The 20,253-nt window shown below is 45.2% G+C and overlaps 1 protein-coding gene across 1 annotated transcript in view; it reads right to left on the reverse strand.

Annotated features, from left to right (window-relative positions):
• Window positions 1–651: 651 nt before the first annotated feature.
• LOC119353905 overlaps window positions 652–20,253 on the reverse strand; it is a 66,969-nt gene continuing 47,367 nt past the window's right edge. The window contains exons 4-11 of the mRNA XM_037620604.1: window positions 6,146–7,101; window positions 5,669–5,766; window positions 5,363–5,442; window positions 5,138–5,243; window positions 4,902–5,010; window positions 2,488–4,639; window positions 1,843–1,907; window positions 652–942 (exon numbers count right to left, since the gene is read on the reverse strand). Coding sequence (XP_037476501.1) covers window positions 6,532–7,101 — 570 coding nt within the window. The 3' untranslated portion in view covers window positions 652–942; window positions 1,843–1,907; window positions 2,488–4,639; ... (3 more) ...; window positions 5,669–5,766; window positions 6,146–6,531. The remainder of the gene's footprint in view (window positions 943–1,842; window positions 1,908–2,487; window positions 4,640–4,901; window positions 5,011–5,137; window positions 5,244–5,362; window positions 5,443–5,668; window positions 5,767–6,145; window positions 7,102–20,253) is intronic.

Raw genomic sequence — 20,253 nt, forward strand, 5'->3', positions numbered from 1 at the left:
CACCTGTTCCATTGTTTGAAGAATAGTATATGGCTATATAGACTCCACTGGAGAGAATACATTATGCAATTCCCCCGTGTCTGTTAAATAATCATGTAAAAGAAAAGAGAATAAAAGTAAAAGTGAGTCTAATGATAGAAATGAGTAAGAAAATGAAAATTTGAAAATAAAGGATCTTAGGGCATCTCCAATGTTGTCCGCTAAAACGGACAAACTATTGTGTGATCATATTTATGTTTTCATAGCATGCAGGTGAACGAATTCGGAATATCAATATAAGCATGGATAAAATGATGAAAGCATATCACGTGAGTAGCGACTGTTATAGCTCTTGTTCTCTTATTTCATCTTATTGCATTTTTATTAGCCTTTGAATACACCAGTGTTTGCAGATAAACCTTTTCTGTGTGATCGGCGGCTACATTAATATTTTGTCAAGAGATGTCTATCTAGGTTTGTTTGCCGAACCATTGCTCGATGCCCAGTACTCAATAAAAAAACTAAATTATCCACTTCGAATTAATCTTTCAAATTGATTAGGAAGTAGAGATAGTATATATTCCCGTGATGGACGCGGAGGAGAAGAAGCCGGAGGAGAAGGTGGGGTTGGCCATGGAGCGAAGGAGAAGAAGCCGGAGCGATGGAGGTGGATGAGGGGGAAAATAGAACTAAAAGACATGTACGCAAGAATTTCTTAGAGGTTGATCATTGCATCGTGACAAGAGCAAACCTTGCCTAGACCGGCAAGATTCAAAGCAACAAGCCATAGATGTTTGGTTCACGCCTGACACTTCCCCTGTTGGTGCCGCCACCTAGCGTCCAGCTTGCTTTCTTCACCTTTACTTTGTTCATGCCACCCCCCAATCCAATCAACAGATGAGTTGATTGCCCATCCATCTTCTAAAAAAAAGTTGATTGCCCATCCGGCCACTTCTCTGTTTCCTGTCAAGCAACCATGGACGGTGTGTTGGAAAAACATCATAGAACATGTAAGCATCACATCACTGGCATAGACCCTACAATTCAAGATTTTAGTCCAAAAATAAAATAGATGTTGTAAGACTACTTTCAAGATAAAACCTCTTAAATTCATCATAAAAAGGATTGATTGACTGGTTTTAGTACTGCACGCGCAACCATGTGTGCATATGATTAAAGCACACGAGAGAAAATATCTCTTTGGACAAAAAACTTATATAGAACATTCCATGGTAGATGACTGATAAAAAGGAACAAACAAACCAATGAACTCCGATCTGATGAGAAGAAATAAACAAACAACCATTTCTAAAATGTAAAAGAAACTAACACTCTCAGTAAAATAAACTAAAAGTTGCTGACAAGCATTACATGTATATAGAACAAAGATTTATTCACTCTAAATTTTACAGAAATTTGGCTCATGTAGGAGGATGCTTTTTAGAACTTATTACTGGCCAACTAAATAACAATGCATTAAATAGCACACCGCCTATATCCGCCTAGATAAATACACATGTGTTGGCACGGAATAACAAAAAAATAGCTTATGCAATTTTGCACTGATCAAACAAATTTGGCATAATTCGGATATGTGTTGAATATGATGTCATGCATATTTTAATATTTAACATTTTGATGCTAAGACAAACAAATCTTCCATTTCTTATACACTATCTGATTACAGATAACAACTACTCCTCTGCAAAGATCGAATGTGAAAAATAATGCACCCTCTAACATGTAAGAAATAACAACACTAAAATCACAATCTGAAGTTGCAAAGACACTTTAGAACAATGACTTGCGTGAAAACCACACACACACATTTACTCCTGACGATCAGGATATGGTAGCACATACCTTTCTCGTCTCCATACACTTCAGAAACTCTGCTCTCGAGGAAAAGTAATTATGCCAATAGCATCCTACGTTTTTTGTACAAATTAGGCAATGGACATGAAGTGAATTTCCACCAAAGAAGGGAAGCACAATGCAATTAATGCCCATAATAAGCAATATATGCTCCCTCTACAACTTAGACAGACTGGAACATATTTTCTACCAAAGACGGGAGGCCCAATCCCATACTCACTATGCAACGCTAAAGGTCATTAGTGTTGACCACAAGAGTTAATAATATTCCATCATGCTAAAGATCATTTAGTTTATAACTGGCAACAGCGATGACAACACCAGTAGCCTTCCCTGTGAACGCCTCCAAAGACGTAACATTTTGTGAAGTGACTCAAGTATCTCGTTAATGAGGCAAACAACAATATTCCTTGCAAGAATTAAATATCAAGTTGCAAAATTTGTATTACCACGTTTGAATACTCAAGGCATATTATGTTACTGACATGGCTAGATAATTACCTAGTTTTCTCAACCTTAGCACAAAAATCAATGTAAGCTCGATCCATACCTACATCTAGCTGAGTATTGTCTAACAGTTCATGATCTACCATTAGAGAGCATATGTGAAACTCCGAACCAACCACGACTTACCTCAAAGCTACCCACACTTTTCCCTTCTCCATACACATAATTGAGGAAGCGACACTACTTCTCATCAGTTTCACCTTAGCCTCCTGTTGTCACTCACCTCCTCACCATTGCCGCTTGCGGCCCTAGGAAGTGGATGTGGTGACCTGTAGCAACCAATAACATAACTTTAGGCCTGCAAGATATTTAGGAGTCAGCCCTTGACTTCTATCCGAATGAAGCACCCACAACACTTCGCCCTTGGCCTCCCTGCCTCGCCCTTGACCATATTTGTCGACTTTTGTCATCCAATGAGGCCCCCTGTCGGTCCGCAGAGCATTCCAAACTATCATTTTCCCGCAAACCAGAACAAATCTGGAGGAGCTGTGTAGCAGTTTGGACCTTTGCATGTCCAACTAAAAAACACCACGTGGTCCCTCTATCTTCCCCCTCCCCCACCCAGACACAACACACACACACCACACGCAGCCACCGGTGAGGCAAGCCATGCCACCACCCGACCTCTCCTCCCTCCGGCTCCCTCTCCCTCGTCTCGCCTATCCCAGCCGCCTTGTCACGCCGTGGTCGGCCTCGGCTCCGACAAGCCCCATGTCGGCCATAAACCGCACGACCAGCTCCGCCTCTAGCCGCCGCTAGCCATGCCTCGTCACAAGCCGCTGCTCTAGTTGCCCTCCAACCACCACCACGCATAGCTTGAACTTCTTGATCATCTAATGGTTGGCATGATACTGGGTCCTAGTGTCATTCCGGCCATGATTTTGTTAAACTAAAACAAGATTGTGTTAATAAAAAAGAACCTTTCAAGGATTCCACAATCTAGAATCGCTGTTATTTAGCAAAAGAAGAGGATGTGTAATCCAAAAGAATAAAATAATACCAACCAACCAGCTAGGACCCTATAAATATAACCTCCTAGGAGGCATGTACTTTCCCACCTTTTCAATGCAATGAAACGCAAAATCGCTTTGCGCTTTCTCGAATTTTTTTAATAATAATACCAACCAATAAATATAACCAGGTCAAAAAAATATAAATAAGGCTGTAAAGAACAAAATAGCTTTAGAGCCGAGTCATGAAAAATTGGCTAACAATCTTTGTCCTCGAGTAGTAAGTTGCAGAAGGTTTATGTCTACTGCGCAAATACAAGGTAAAGGGTGATATCAAAGTTCTTGGAACCACTACATGTGAAAGCTATCAGAGTTAAACACCAAAAGTACCTTATAAAAAGTCACTGTATCCAAGGTTAGCCTTCCTAGAACAAGTATTACTGGATAACCGTATACCATTGACTTAGGACCATGAAGAAGGTTTTTGCGCAAACCTTCTCGAGAGTACACTCATACCAAAACAAGTCGTACTTACACTGCATAGTACCATAGCTCGCGCGCAAACCTCTATCTGTTAAATGTACCAATTCTTTAAAAAAATCCTAGTACTACTATTTTTAGTTTATATAGAATGCACCCTTTATTCTCACTTCACTACTGTACCTTTTGTCGACATATATGCCATATTACATAAAACTTCCTGGACTTTTACCTTAGATATCAGCTGTCGTTAACATTTGCCGAAAAAATACTTCTAAAAAAATACCAATATAGAAACAAGAATTCAGAAGATGCAACATGAATTGAGGGTTCAGGTAGGGGAGTGTGTCTAAGTAAGCGTACACACATACAAGAATAATTTGTGTCTTAGGAGCATATTGTAGTAAGTTAAGCAAATAAGGGCTGGAGAACAATGCTCTAAGAACCAGTATTCAAGATGAGATGCTCCTACAAATAACAAAGGTCAAATGTTGAGTTGTGCATAACCTGGAACATTGGATATTTACTTCCATTGATCCTACATCGTTTGGAAACATCATTTTTTAACATGGAAATACTCAGAATCAGGTCAATGGAGCAATAGGAATAGATGTTGGGGAAAGAAACATGTGTGATCTTTGAATAAGCCAAAACATGTTTGAGATTTGCAGTAGTGATAACATCTATGACTTACTGTCTCCATCATTGTAAGAATAGAACAAAGCAAACCACACATGTAAGGAACAGGGATTAACGCATTGAACTAACTTCCTCATGGAACGGAGGGAGGCGACCATATTCAGCTCATTTCGGAATAAATGATGATCCAAAGTCATCAACGAAGGACCCTGATTCAACATTTGATTTGTCACTAATTATGCTCTACTACTGTAAGTAACACATACAAAGTTTAAAACAAAATCAGAATCACCAATCAGCTAGATGCATAGCTTGAATACTCAAACCAATAAAAGGAGGAGGTGAGCAGTGGACCATTTGAAGCACAAAGAATTAGTGTGCAAGATTGCATACTGGGATTTATAACTGAGCATGCAAATAAAGATAAATAACTCAGAGACTGATACGATAAACAATTGTGAGGTATAGCACCTGTGGGGAAGCCAACAGCCTTCCAGTAAAACTATCTCCACGATGAACAAATCAATTAATTATGCACATGAATAGCGGTTGACAAAGATGCTTCCCATAACCAAACCGACTGCAAAGAGAATGTGATAATAAGCCCCTGTATGTGCCAGACTGCTTTCATCTTCTTGCATTTGAGAAAATTGTGCCCCCATCTTCATCTAACCGAGAGAACATGGAGCTTGGATGGGTTCAGTTACCTTCATCAGATGACAGGTTTGGATGGCACGCTACACTGGCCATCCACTATGGGCTGCAAGCTTACTGTCTCCATCATGCTCCTGATCTTGCCCTCGCGGAGAGCTTCTTCTCATCCAAATGTAAGCAGCCACCAAATTATAGAACAAAAATTCCAAGTAAGAATGGAAGTATAGAACAAAGCTAACCACACATGTAAGGAACAGGGATTAACGCATTGAACTAACTTCCTCATGGAACGGAGGGAGGCAACCATATTCAGCTCATTTCGGAATAAATGATGATCCAAAGTCATCAACAAAGGACCCTGATTCAACATTTGATTTGTCACTAATTATGCACTGCTACTGTAAGTAACACATGCAAAGTTTAAAACAAAATCCGAATCACCAATCAGCTAGATGCATAGCTTGAATACTCAAACCAATAAAAGGAGGAGGTGAGCATTGGACCATTTGAAGCACAAAGAAGTTGTGTGCAATTTTGCATACTGGGATTTACAACTGAGCATGCAATAGTGAGAATACACTAACCGATTAGTCATGTAGACTGAGCACAATATCTTCAGGCTTCACGCCCAACAACTCACAAGCCTCTAAGAACATTGTTGGACTTGAGTTTCTGCTGCAACCTGTTAGTAGAGAAAGCAGAGAACAAATTTTAATGGTGAAGATTAATAGGAAAACTGTAGGTAGAACTTGCATACAAAGTTAACAGGCTACATGGTCAAGGTTCAGTCAACAGGCTTAGGTAAGGCGGCTCCTCTGTAAATGGGTGCCCACATCAGCAGGTATAGCAACTACATTAAACCAGTGGTCACAATTCAGGGCCTCTAAAAGTTTCTGCTACAACTTGTTAGTAAAAAATAATGTGTTCATTAAACATCATTGTCCCTGTAAAAATCAAGGGTGTACTGGCACTGATAGATAGCTAAAATGAACCACAAAAAATCAAGGTTGTAGTGTTACCAATGGATAGCTAAAATGAACCACAAAAAACTTTAATCTAACCTTGTTCAATCGGGTGTATCTCCTTGAACCCTGAACAGCTCCGCATGAGTAACTCCGCTCCTTCATCTTGAAAGATAAAATGCCAGTAAAACATGACTGATATATATTCAGCTGAAAGAAACTAAAACACATTCATAAGCCTACTATATGGCAAATTCGATCGAACCAAGTTGGGCATATATGAAATAAATTAGGTTGGATCAGTAATCGCCCCCTACAAAGAGAAGCAACTGATCTACTAATACATGGAAGATCATACAATCTTGCACAAAATCAACAAATCAGACTCTTTTCTTTCACCAAACGTGAAACATTGAGTGTACCCTGCATATAGAACAAGACCAAGATCAATAGATGCCTGTAAAATGGAGACCACCAAATCTGATTCAAACACAAAAGAAAAAAGAAGAGCTTATGTTATCCGCATCGAGGGATCCTTTGGCGCGGTCGAGCTCCGCATCCTTCGCACGAAGCTCCGCCTCCAGCTTGCGCGCCGTGATCTGGTACGTCTTGAGCAGATGCTGCTGCTCCTCAGCATGCGCGGAGAGGGCGGTGTTGCCCGCGGCCGCGGCGTCCCTGGCCGCGCCTGCGGGATCCTTGAGGAACCTCCTCTTGGTCTCGGACAACTTGGTGAGCTCCGCGACCACGGCAGCGTCCGCGGACTGAATGGCCTCCGCATCATAGGGGAACTGCGCGAGCTTCAGCTGCGCGTAGGCCGCCTTGACGGCCGAGACGCCCGCGAACAGATTGGCGAGGAGGGAGTCCGCGGCGGCCGGCGGCGAGGGCTCCTCCTGCTGCGCCCCGGCGGTCTTCTTCTCCGCGGCATTCCGGAAGAACGCGTCGAGGGAATACGGCGCCAAGGGAGGCGGTGGCGTCTCCCCAGGGTGGCGGCGTCTCCCCTCGGCGGCGGCGACGTCTCCCCTCGGACAGCGGCGGTGGTGGCAACGAAAGAGCACCTATCCAGAGGCTGGAGATCGGGGATGGGATCGAGAGGCTGGTTTTTTTGCGGGGTGGGGTGGGGTGGGGTAACGCCCTCGATGCGGCTATATCTTTCACATGTCGAAGCACGACTTAGAGACATAACCGCATTGAAAGCAATGTCGCAAGTTAGGCAATTATCACAACATCTCATGTAATATAGATAATAAAAGGGGAGATACATAGTTGGCTTACGCTCGCCACGTCAATCAAAATACATAAATGGCATTACATCAACCAAACACTCATGGCCCGACTACGGCGCCAAAATGAAAGATAAACCCAACATGCGACACGGTCCCGATCACCCCAACTGGGCACCACTACTGATCATCAGGGAAAGACACATAATAGCGGTGTGAGTCCTCGTCGAACTCCCACTTGAGCTCAAGCGCGTCATCTGAAACGGAGTCATCAGGCCCTGCATCTGGTTTGGAAGTAATCTATGAGCCACAGGGACTCAGCAATTTCGCACCCTCGCGATCAAGACTATTTAAGCTTATAGGTAAGGCAAGGTAATATATGTGGAGCCGCAGCAAGCGACTAGCATATATGGTGGCTAATCTGTTCGCAAAAGAGAGCGAGAAGAGAAGGCAAAGCGCGAACGAATAACTAGAGGACAACATGCGGCAAGCATTACTCCAACACCGTGTTCGCTTCCCGGACTCCGCCGAGAAGAGACCATCACGGTAACTCACACAGTTGATTCATTTTAATTAAGTTAAGGTTCAAGTTATCTACAACCGGATATTAACAAATTCTCATCTGCCCATAACCGTGGGCACGACTTTTGAAAGTTCAAATCCCTGTAGGGGAGTCCCAACTTAGCCCATGACAAGCTCTCACGGTCAACGAAGGAATAGACCTCCTCCCGAGACATTCCGATCAGACTCGGTATCCCGGTTCTACAAGACACTTTGACAAGTTAAAACCAATCCAGCAACACCGCCCGAATGTGCCGACAAATCCCGATAGGAGCTGCACATATCTCGTTCTCAGGGCACACTCAGATTGTCTAAACTTCCGGTAGGCCATCCCAGAGTTGCCCCTGGTGGCCACCGGCGGCTGACGAGGTGGACCAACACTCAGAGGAGCACTGGCCCGGGGGGGGGGTTTAAAATAAGATGACCCTCGGGCTCCGGAAACCCAAGGGAAAAAGAGGCTAGGTGGCAAATGGTAAAACCAAGGTTGGGCATTGCTGGAAAAGCTTTAATCAAGGCGAACTATCAAGGGGTTCCCATTATCACCCAACCGCGTAAGGAACGCAAAAATCCGGGAACATAACATTGATATGACGGAAACTAGGGCGGCAAGAGTGGAACAAAACACTAGGCGAGAGGCCGAGCCTTCCATCCTTTACCAAGTATATAGATGCATTAAGATAACAAGGCAATATAATGATATCCCAACAAGTAAATAATGTTCCAACAAGGAACGGTCTCCAATCTTCACCTGCAACTAGCAACACTATAAGAGGGGCTGAGCAAAGCGGTAACATAGTCAATCAATGGTTTTCTAGGACATGGTGGGTTAGAGGTTTGACATGGTAATTTGGGAGGCATGATAAGCAAGTGGTAGGCATCGTAGCATGGGCATAGCAACATAGCGAGCATCTAGCAAAGCAAAGATAGTAGTGATTTCAAGGGTATGATCATCTTTCCTGCAAAGTTGTCAGAGTTGACTGGATCCTCGAAAACAAACTCAACGGGCTCCTCGTTAGTGAACTCGTCTCCCAGCTCTATCCAAACAAGACAAACAAGCAACAAGGGCACAATCAACCACGTGCAAACTCAAACAACATGATGCAAAGATGGTATGCTATGCGGGATGCGATATGGGATGCATATGCAAGATTTGACAAGGAATGCATGAACTTGGCCTCAACTTGGAAATCCAAGTGTTCCACTGGAAAGGTGAGGTGAAACCGCTTAAAAACGATATAAAGAACACCGGAATCGGAGTTACGGTTTAGAAATGGCAAGCGATTCAAATATGACCACGTTCTGCGATTTACAGCCAGTAGCCAACTAGATGCAACAAGACGAACATGCTACAGCACCCAAACATGGCATCAAAATACATGGCAGGGATCCATTCACGATTCTTAACAAAAGAGGAACACTGAGCTACGGCCAATTCATCCATTAACAGGTTCAAACAAGCATGGCAAAAATGCATTTGGCAAACAGATTTCAGACTTAGTGAAATTAACACTTGTCTGGAATTTCATATCAGATAGCACTCTTTGGAGCATGAAAGCTATATGCTACAGGAGCTGAACATGGCAAAGTAAAGCATGGCATGGAGCTACTCAAAGAGCTTAACAAAAGTCCCTTAGTTACCTTGAGCCAAAAGGGATCAGAAAATACAATTGCAAGCATGTGAACATGGCAAAAACATAATCAGTTCTCAGACTTAGTGAAAAACTGGAGCATGCTGAAACAGATATCAAGTAGGCATGTTTACGAGCTCGATGCACTCACTACAGAGCAAGTCATGAGAAACTAAGCATACACCCATCAACAATACACAAAATACAAGCTAGACATGGCAAGAACAATAACATAGCATGCACGGATCGACTACAACATCCTCGGCAAAATCGCTAACAAGTAGACAATCTGCCCAGATTCACGAAATAGCAAAAGTAGAGCTCGATTGACTCAAGTTAGGGTGCTCCATAATTGCAAACAAAGACATGGATGGATAGAGCACTACAAGATTAACAAAACATCCTTACTGATCATCCTCAAAAGAGGCACGGATCACTAGGAAACGACATGAACATATGGCATATTGAGATAAACAGATCAAGGACTTAGTGGAAATGCTAAGTCCCTGAAATCAGCATTAACAAATGCTCCACTTTGCAAGCTTGTGCTAGTCACCACACACATCACAAAAATACATGGGTTGCACCTTTAGATAGATGGCAAAACATATGACAAAACTCATGAAGAGCTCAGGGGCATATCATGCACCCAATAATCATGGCAAAAATGACAAATATCTAAATGGAGCAGTAGATCTGACAATTATCTTAAATAGTATTCTTCTAACAGCATTTCGGGCATCAAGATGAACTCAAATGAAAATTATGCAGTGAGATGAAATGATGTCCTCTCTGAGGTGAACATTTTTATATGCTATATGCCCAAAACAGAGCTACGGGTGCAAAGTTACGATGCGATGAACAAGGGCATTTGAATCTGGAAAACCAGGGACTTAGAAGAAAATATACCCTCCGGATCTAGGGTTCCTCGCGGGCACGCAAACCAAGGTCACTCCGGCGAGGTCAACTTGCTCCGGCGAGGTCGGCACGTCGGCGGGAAGGTGAAGGAGAGGCGAGGCCGGCCTCTCCCCGGCCAGATCTGACGGCGGGCGGCGGCGGGCGCCCTTGGCGACGGCTCCCGAGGCGCGGGGAAGGCGAGGGGGCGCGGGGCTGCCGGCGACGAGCTCCGGCGAGCTTGCGGCCGGCGTCGATGGCGGGCGGCGGAGGCGACGATCGGGCGCGAGGAAGGCGAGCGCTCTCGGGCGGCGGCGGCTCCGGGCCGGGAGGGCCCCGCCTGGGCCCGGGCGGGCCGGCGCGGCGGCGCGCAGTGGCGAAGTGGGCGCGGGGCGCGGCGAATCGGCGGCTGCCACGTGGCGGCGGACACGGCGGGCGGACACGTCCGTCGGTGGAAGAAGATGTCCGACGGCGGCGGGGAAAGTTAGGGTAGGTTTTGCACCGCGAATTTTTTAGGGGGAGGTGTATATATATAGGCATAGAGGGAGCTAGGAGTGTCCAAATGAGGTGCGGTTTTCGGCCACGCGATCGTGATCGAACGTTCTAGATGATGGAGAGGGTTTTGGTGGGTTTTGGGCCAAATTGGAGGGGTGTTGGGCTGCAACACACACGAGGCCTTCTCGGTCCCTCGGTTAATCGTTGGAGCATCAAATGAAGTCCAAATGGTACGAAACTTGACAGGCGGTCTACCGGTAGTAAACCAAGGCCGCTTGGAAAGTCTCGGTCCAATTTGGAAATGTTTAATCCACACACACGAAAGAAAGGTAGAAATGACCACCGGAGGAGAACGAAGCGCGAGAATGCAAAACGGACAACGGGGAAAATGCTCGAATGCATGAGATGAACACGTATGCAAATGCAATGCACATGATGACATGATATGAGATGCATGACAACGACAACAACACACGGAGACAAAAAAACCCGAACCTGAGAAAATAAAATAACTTAACGCCGGAAACGGCAAGAGTTGGAGTACATATTGGGTAAATCATATCCGGGGTGTTACAACACTCCCCCACTATGAAAGGATCTCGTCCCGAGATCTAGGACTGAAAGAACGCCGGGTATTCAGAACGGAGGTGATCCTCGCGTTCCCAGGTAGCTTCACGGTCGGAATGGTGTGAACACTTGACTTTGAGGAATTTGATTGACTTGTTGCGAGTCTTGCGTTCAGTCTCTTCAAAAATAACAACGGGGTGCTCACGATAAGAAAGATCTTCTTGGAGCTCAATATCCTCGAAGTTAACGGTGCGATCAGGAGTCTTGAAGCACTTTCGAAGCTGAGAGACATGGAACACGTCATGAACATTTGCAAAGTTTGAAGGAAGCTCGAGTTGATAGGCGAGATCGCCTCTCTTGCTGATGATCTTGAAAGGTCCCACGTATCTGGGGGCAAGCTTCCCTTTGATACCGAAGTGACGAGTACCTTTCATTGGAGAGACGCGGAGGTAAACATGATCTCCGATCTCGAAAGCCAGATCACGGTGCTTACTATCATAGTAGCTCTTCTGGCGTGATTGGGCTGCTTTGAGGTTATCTCGAATGACTTTGCACATTTCCTCTGCCTCTGTGATTAAGTCATTTCCCATAAGTTGACGTTCACCGGTTTCAGACCAGTTGAGAGGGGTACGACACTTCTTGCCATACAAAATTTCAAATGGGACCTTGCCCGAACTTGCTTGAAAACTGTTTTTGTAGGAGAATTCAGCATAAGGAAGACAATCCTCCCACTTCATGCCGAAGGAGATCACACAAGCCCTGAGCATATCTTCAAGAATCTGGTTGACACGCTCGACTTGACCGCTAGTTTGAGGATGGAAAGCTGTGCTGAAGCGGATGTTGGTGCCCATGGCCTTCTGGAAAGAATCCCAAAACTTGGAGGTAAAGATGCTGCCACAGTCTGAAGAGATCACTTGTGGAATACCGTGCAGCGAGACGATTCGAGAGGTATAGAGCTCCGCCAATTGAGCTGCAGTGATAGACTCTTTGATAGGCAGAAAGTGAGCCACTTTAGTGAGTTTATCGATGACAACGAATATAGCATCATTGCCACATTTGGACTTTGGAAACCCAGTCACGAAGTCCATTTCAATGTGGTCAAACTTCCATTCTGGAATGGCAAGAGGTTGGAGGAGACCAGCTGGCCTTTGGTGTTCTACCTTCACTCTTCTGCAGACATCACATTCATTCACGAACTGAGCAATCTCGCGCTTCATTCGAGTCCACCAATAAGCCTGCTTTAGGTCCTAATACATCTTCGTGCTCCCAGGGTGGATGGAGAGGAGAGAATTGTGAGCCTCATTCATGATCACTTTACGAAGGTCACCTTTGGGCACAACAATACGATCCTCGAAGAAGAGAGTATCCTTGTCATCAAGGCGGTAGCACTTGTACTTGGGTTGACTCTTGGCAATCCCAATCTTCACCTTTTTCACCATAGCATCAAGAAGCTGGGCTTGGCGAATTTGGTCTTCCAAGGTAGGAGAGACTTGAAGGTTGGCGAGGAAACCTTGAGGAACAACTTGCAGATTAAGTTTGCGGAAAGCTTCACAAAGCTCGGGTTGATAAGGCTTGAGAATAAGACTGTTGCAATAAGCCTTCCTTCTCAATGCGTCAGCAATCACATTGGCCTTGCCTGGAGTATACTCTATACTCGGATTATACTCTTGAATCATTTCGACCCATCGAGTCTGCCTGAGGTTGAGATTAGGCTGAGTGAAGATGTACTTGAGACTCTTGTGGTCAGTGAAGATGTCCACTTTTCTTCCCAATAAGAGATATCTCCAAGTCAAAAGAGCATGCACAACTGCCGCCAACTCGAGATCATGAGTGGGGTAGTTCTTCTCGTTGGGCTTCATCTGGCGAGAGGTATAAGCCACAACTTTCTTCTCTTGCATCAACACTGCGTCGAGACCTTGGAGAGAGGCATCGCAAAAGACCTCGTACGGCTTGGATTCATCAGGCGGAGTCAGAACTGGAGCATTGACCAATTTCTCTTTCAAAGTGTTGAAAGCAATGTCACACTCCGGAGACCAAACGCACTTGACGTGCTTCTGGAGAAGATTTGAGAGAGGCTTCGCGATCTTAGAAAAGTTTTCAATGAATCTTCGACAATAGCTTGCGAGACCGAGGAAGCTACGGAGTTGCTTCACGTTCTGAGGAGGTTCCCAATTCATAATTGCAGACACCTTCTCATGATTCACCGCAATGCCCTTGGCAGAGATGATATGACCAAGATAAAGAACCTCATCGAGCCAAAATTCGCACTTGGAGAACTTGGCATAGAACTTGTGTTCCCTGAGCTTATCGAGTACCAAACGCAAGTGCTTGGCATGATCTTCCTTGTTCTTCGAAAAGACTAGAATGTTGTCGAGATAGACCAAAACAAAGTCATTGGTGTAGGCGTTGAAGATGAAGTTCATCATGCGAGAGAACGTCGGAGGAGCGTTGACGAGGCCAAAAGACATCACAGTGTATTCATATGAACCAAAGCTTGTCCTGAAAGCCATCTTGGGAATATCTTGCTCACCGATTTGAATCTGGTGATAACCCATACGGAGATCAAGCTTGGAGAATACTTGGGCACCTTTGAGTTGTTCGAACAGCTCGTTGATGTTGGGAAGTGGGTATTTGTTCTTGATAGTCTTCTTGTTCAATGGACGGTAATCAACACAAAGTCGGTCCGTTCCATCCTTCTTCTTCACAAAAAGAACACCACAACCCCACAGAGAAGAACTAGGACGGATGAGACCCATTCTCTCTTGAATATCGAGTTGCTTCTTCAGCTCCTTCAACTCTTCAGGTCCGAGCTTGTAAGGACGCTTGCACACAGGTTCCGTGCCAGGCTCAAGATCGATGACGAATTCAACTAGCCGGTGCGGAGGCATTCCTGGAAGCTCTTCTGGAAAGACGTCTTGATATTCGCAAACGACTAGAATCTGCGAGATAGCATCCAGTTCACCCTTCTCATTGAGAGAAAACAGACGGATTGTATTATCCCGAGCGGCAAAGACAATTATATCCTCAGACGAATGAGTCGATTGAATCTGCCTGGCTGCACAATCAAGCTGAGCCTTTTGCTTAGAAAGCCAATCCATCCCGAGAATAAGATCAATATCCGAGTTACCAAGGATCATTGGAGAAGCCAGAAACTTGAAATCACCCATCGAGATAGAAATATCCGGAACCTCGTAGTTAGCGAGCAAACAACTACTCGGAGAGACAACTGCTAACGGTTTATGCATAACTTGAGAATACCACCCATGTTTAGATGCAAAAGGTCTCGAGATGAAACAATGTGATGCAACAGTATCAAAAAGAACTTTTGCAGGAACATCGTTAACAGGAAGGTTACCCATGATGACATCTGATGAGTCCTCTGCCTGAGCTGCATTCACCATGTTAACCTTGGCGTACTTGGGGTTATGCTTGACCACAGCTGTACTTGCCGATCTCATAGGAGGAGGAGGGAGACGCCTCTGATTGAAGCATTTGTTGGCATAGTGACCCTTCTGTTGGCACTTGTTGCACGTGACCTCTGAAAGCGGACGGTGATACGAAGCACTCGATCTTGGAGCTTGAGACGAAGTCTTGTTCTGAAAGCCAGGGTTGGGTGGGTGGGAAGATCCACTGCCACCTTTGCTCTTCTGCTGATACGGCTGACGGAACGGAGGAGGAGGAAGCCAATACTTCTATTGCTTGGCCACTTGAGTAGAGGAAGAAGGAGTAGCATCTTTGACTCGCTTCTTGGAAGCATCACACCTCAGTTGAGCGGCCTCTGGCTTTAATGCCATGTTGTAGAACTCATCGTACCTCAAGGGCTCAAAGAGAACAAAAGCTAGCTGAATTTCTTCTCTGAGACCACCCCTGAACTGGTATATCATGCTCTTCTCGTCGGGGACGTCCTGCTTAGCAAAGCAGGCGAGCTTCTGAAACAACTTGTTGTAGTCATAGACAGACAAAGAGCCTTGCTTCAGGTTGCGTAATTCCTCAGGTTTGCTTTCAACCACGCTCTGAGGAATATGATGAGCTTTGAAGTCTTGACGGAATTCATCCCAGGTAATCACACGGCCTCCTCTGGAATCCTTGTACTGCTGGAACCATTCTGCAGCTTGATCTTTGAGTTGGAAGGAAGTGAACTTGACGAAGTCCTCAGGCCTGACGTTACTGCCCTCGAAATGCTTGCACAGATCCACGAGCCAATCGTCAGCATCAGTTGCCTCAACACAATTGCTGAAAGTCTTTGGCCCATTAGCACGGAACTGGTTGAGTGTAGCAAAGTGATTCTGGTTGTTGCCTCGGTTGCCTTGGTTCGCTTGATTGCGCTCTTGAAGAATTTGCATGATCAACTGTGTGTTTGCATAGGTTGCGGCCATCACAGCTTGCCATGCCTCCGGAGGAGGTGGAGGTGGTGGCGGATCTTGATTCTGATTCTGATTGGTGCTCTTAGCGGGAGCCATCCTGAAGAGGGTGACAACCGTTAGCACCTTGACAGATAAAATGAAGCTGAATCAAACGGGTTGAAATTGCAACATAAAGTCTTCACATCCGAACATAAGAACGAATGCATTCCACTTGAAATGGTCACATATCCATAAATTGAGAAGCCACTTCGAATTTAGGTAGAGAAATAAATCAACAAGGTACGGATCAAGAACGAATACTCGGTAAGAAATCCCAATCTCAAACCAATATCCGTGGAAGAAGAACTAGAGCTACAAGAATTCCCACCTATTAAACTCCCGAACCTTTCTGGTTATGCAATCAGGTGTTGGGGATACAGGGGAAGCATAATATCTCACCCAAATCTAGCAAATTCTACATCCAGCTATATCCATCCTTCAACACATAACCGAGAAAAACTTCGGAAACCATCTACCTCAACCTTCGAAAAGCATCTGTTATACAAGTTATGGCGATACTCCCAAACTCCCGCCCCAGTACTGGGTGGCGTCGAGGTTATCTCACCAACGAACTGCATAAAAGAGATTTTCGATGTCGGCGTACTAAACTCAGGTATTCCAGAACTGCAACCATAAAATTGTGATGACAACACCTCGGAGCTCAACTCCCAGGGACACTGCCACAACCCCTAAAGACAGGAGGCACCAAGAACAATGTTCTCGTCACAAAACCATCGGAACGATTCCAAGATACCCGCGTGGTCCTAAAAAAAGTTAGTGAAATTTGAGAAGAGAAGAGTCAAAACTCTACGTCAGGATGCCTTACCAGAGCGATTAGGAGACTGGGGAGTAAAAAGAATTCCTAAACTCTCCGATATATAATTCCTAAATGACTCAAAACATTTTTCTAGACTCAACTCGGCCGCTAATAACGATCAAGCAATGGGGCTCCTAAGGTCGGGGAAGGCTCTGATTACCAACTTGTAATGCCCTCGATGCGGCTATATCTCCCACGTGTCGAGGCACGACTTAGAGGCATAACCGCATTGAAAGCAATGTCGCAAGTTAGGCAATCATCACAACATCCCATGTAATATAGATAATAAAAGGGGAGATACATAGTTGGCTTACGCTCGCCACGTCAATCAAAGTACATAAATAGCATTACATCAACCAAACACTCATGGCCCGACTACGGCGCCAAAATGAAAGATAAACCCAACATGCGACACGTCCCGATCACCCCAACTGGGCACCACTACTGATCATCGGGGAAAGACACGTAATATCGGCGTGAGTCCTCGTCGAACTCCCACTTGAGCTCAAGCGCGTCATCTGGAACGGAGTCATCAGGCCCTGCATCTGGTTTGGAAGTAATCTATGAGCCACAGGGACTCAGAAATCCCGCACCCTCGCGATCAAGACTATTTAAGCTTATAGGTAAGGCAAGGTAATATATGTGGAGCTACAGCAAGCGACTAGCATATATGGTGGCTAACCTGTTCGCAAAAGAGAGCGAGAAGAGAAGGCAAAGCGTGACCGGATAACTAGAGGACAACATGCGGCAAGCATTACTCCAACACCGTGTTCGCTTCCTGGACTCCGCCGAGAAGAGACCATCACGGTAACTCACACAGTTGATTCATTTTAATTAAGTTAAGGTTCAAGTTATCTACAACCGGACATTAACAAATTCCCATCTGCCCATAACCGTGGGCACGGCTTTCGAAAGTTCAAATCCCTGCAGGGGAGTCCCAACTTAGCCCATGACAAGCTCTCACGGTCAACGAAGGAATAGACCTCCTCCCGAGACATTCCGATCAGACTCGGTATCCCGGTTCTACAAAACACTTTGACAAGTTAAAGCCAATCCAACAACACCGCCTGAATGTGTCGACAAATCCCGATAGGAGCTGCACATATCTCGTTCTCAGGGCACACTCAGATTGTCTAAACTTCCGGTAGGCCAGCCCAGAGTTGCCCTGGTGGCCGCCGACGACTGACGAGGTGGACCAACACTCAGAGGAGCACTGGCCCGGGGGGGTTTAAAATAAGATGACCGTCGGGCTCCGGAAACCCAAGGGAAAAAGAGGCTAGGTGGCAAATGGTAAAACCAAGGTTGGGCATTGCTGGAAAATCTTTAATCAAGGCGAACTATCAAGGGGTTCCCATTATCACCCAACCACGTAAGGAACGCAAAAATTCGGGAACATAACACCGATATGACGGAAACTAGGGCGGCAAGAGTGGAACAAAACACTAGGCGAGAGGCCGAGCCTTCCACCCTTTACCAAGTATATAGATGCATTAAGATAACAAGGCAATATAATGATATCCCAACAAGTAAATAATGTTCCAACAAGGAACGGTCTCCAATCTTCACCTGCAACTAGCAACGCTATAAGAGGGGCTGAGCAAAGCGGTAACATAGTCAATCAACGGTTTGCTAGGACATGGTGGGTTAGAGGTTTGACATGGTAATTTGGGAGGCATGATAAGCAAGTGGTAGGCATCGTAGCATGGGCATAGCAAAAGAGCAAGCATCTAGCAAAGCAAAGATATTAGTGATTTCAAGGGTATGATCATCTTGCCTGCAAAGTTGTCAGCGTTGACTGGATCCTCGAAAGCAAACTCAAAGGGCTCCTCGTTAGCGAACTCTTCTCCCGGCTCTACCCAAACAAGACAAACAAGCAACAAGGGAACAATCAACCACGTGCAAACTCAAACAACATGATGCAAAGATGGTATGCTATGCGGGATGCGATATGGGATGCATATGCAAGATTTGAAAAGGAATGCATGAACCTGGCCTCAACTTGGAAATCCAAGTGTGCCACTGGAAAGGTGAGGTGAAACCGCTTGAAAACGATATAAAGAACGCCGGAATCGGAGTTACGCTTTGGAAATGGCAAGCGATTCAAATATGACCACGTTCTGCGATTTACAGCCAGTAGCCAACTAGATGCAACAATATGAACATGCTACATCACCCAAACATGGCATCAAAATACATGGCAGGGATCCATTCATGATGTTTAACAAAAGAGGAACACTGAGCTACGGCCAATTCATCCATTAACAGGTTCAAACAAGCATGGCAAAAATGCATTTGGCAAACAGATTTCAGACTTAGTGAAATTAACACTTGTCTGGAATTTTAGATTAGATAGCACTCTTTGGAGCATGAAAGCTATATGCTACAGGAGCTGAACATGGCAAAGTAAAGCATGGCATGGAGCTACTCAAAGAGCTTAACAAAAGTCCCTTAGTGAGCTTGAGCCAAAAGGGATCAGAAAATACAGTTGCAAGCATGTGAACATGGCAAAAACATAATCAGTTCTCAGACTTAGTGAAAAACTGGAGCATGCTGAAACAGATATCAAGTAGGCATGTTTACAAGCTCAATGCACTCACTATAGAGCAAGTCATGACAAACTAAGCATACACCCATCAAGAATACAGAAAATACAAGCTAGACACGGCAAGAACAATAACATAGCATGCACGGATCAACTACAACATCCTCGGCAAAATCGCTAACAAGTAGACAATCTGCCCAGATTCACGAAATAGCAAAAGTAGAGCTCGATTGACTCAAGCTAGGGTTCTCCATAATTGCAAACAAAGACATGGATGGATAGATCACTACAAGAATAACAAAACATCCTTACTGATAATCCTCAAAAGAGGCACAGATTACTAGGAAACAACATGAACATATGGCATATTGAGATAAATAGATCAAGGACTTAGTAGAAATGCTAAGTCCCTGAAATCAGCATTAACAAATGCTCCACTTTGCAAGCTTGTGCTAGTCACCACACACATCACAAAAATGCATGGGTTGCACCTCTGGATAGATGGAAAAACATATGACAAAACTCATGAAGAGCTCAGGGGCATATCATGCACCCAATAATCATGGCAAAAATGACAATATCTAAATGGAGCAGCAGATCTGACAATTATCTCAGATAGCATTCTTCTAACAGCATTTCGGGCATCAAGATTAATTCAAATGAAAATGATGCAATGAGATGAAATGATGTCCTCTCCGAGATGAACATTTTGATATGCTATATACCCAAAATGGAGCTACGGGTGCAAAGTTACGATGCGATGAACAAGAGCATTTGAATCTGGAAAACTAGGGACTTAGAAGAAAATATACCCTCCGGATCTAGGGTTCCTCGCGGGCACGCAAACCGAGGTCACTCCGGCGAGGTCAACTTTCTTCGGCGAGGTCAGCACGTCGGCGGGGAGGTGAAGGAGAGGCGAGGCCGGCCTCTCCCCGGCCGGATTTGACGGCGGGCGGCGGCGGGCGCCTTGGCGACGGCTCCCGAGGCGCGGGGAAGGCGAGGGGGCGCGGGGCTACCGGCGACGAGCTCCGGCGAGCTTGCGGCCGGCGTCGATGGTGGGCGGCGGAGGCGGCGATCGGG

This window comes from Triticum dicoccoides, chromosome 1A, assembly GCF_002162155.2.
Source record: "Triticum dicoccoides isolate Atlit2015 ecotype Zavitan chromosome 1A, WEW_v2.0, whole genome shotgun sequence".
In the NCBI taxonomy this organism is placed as follows: domain Eukaryota; kingdom Viridiplantae; phylum Streptophyta; class Magnoliopsida; order Poales; family Poaceae; genus Triticum; species Triticum dicoccoides.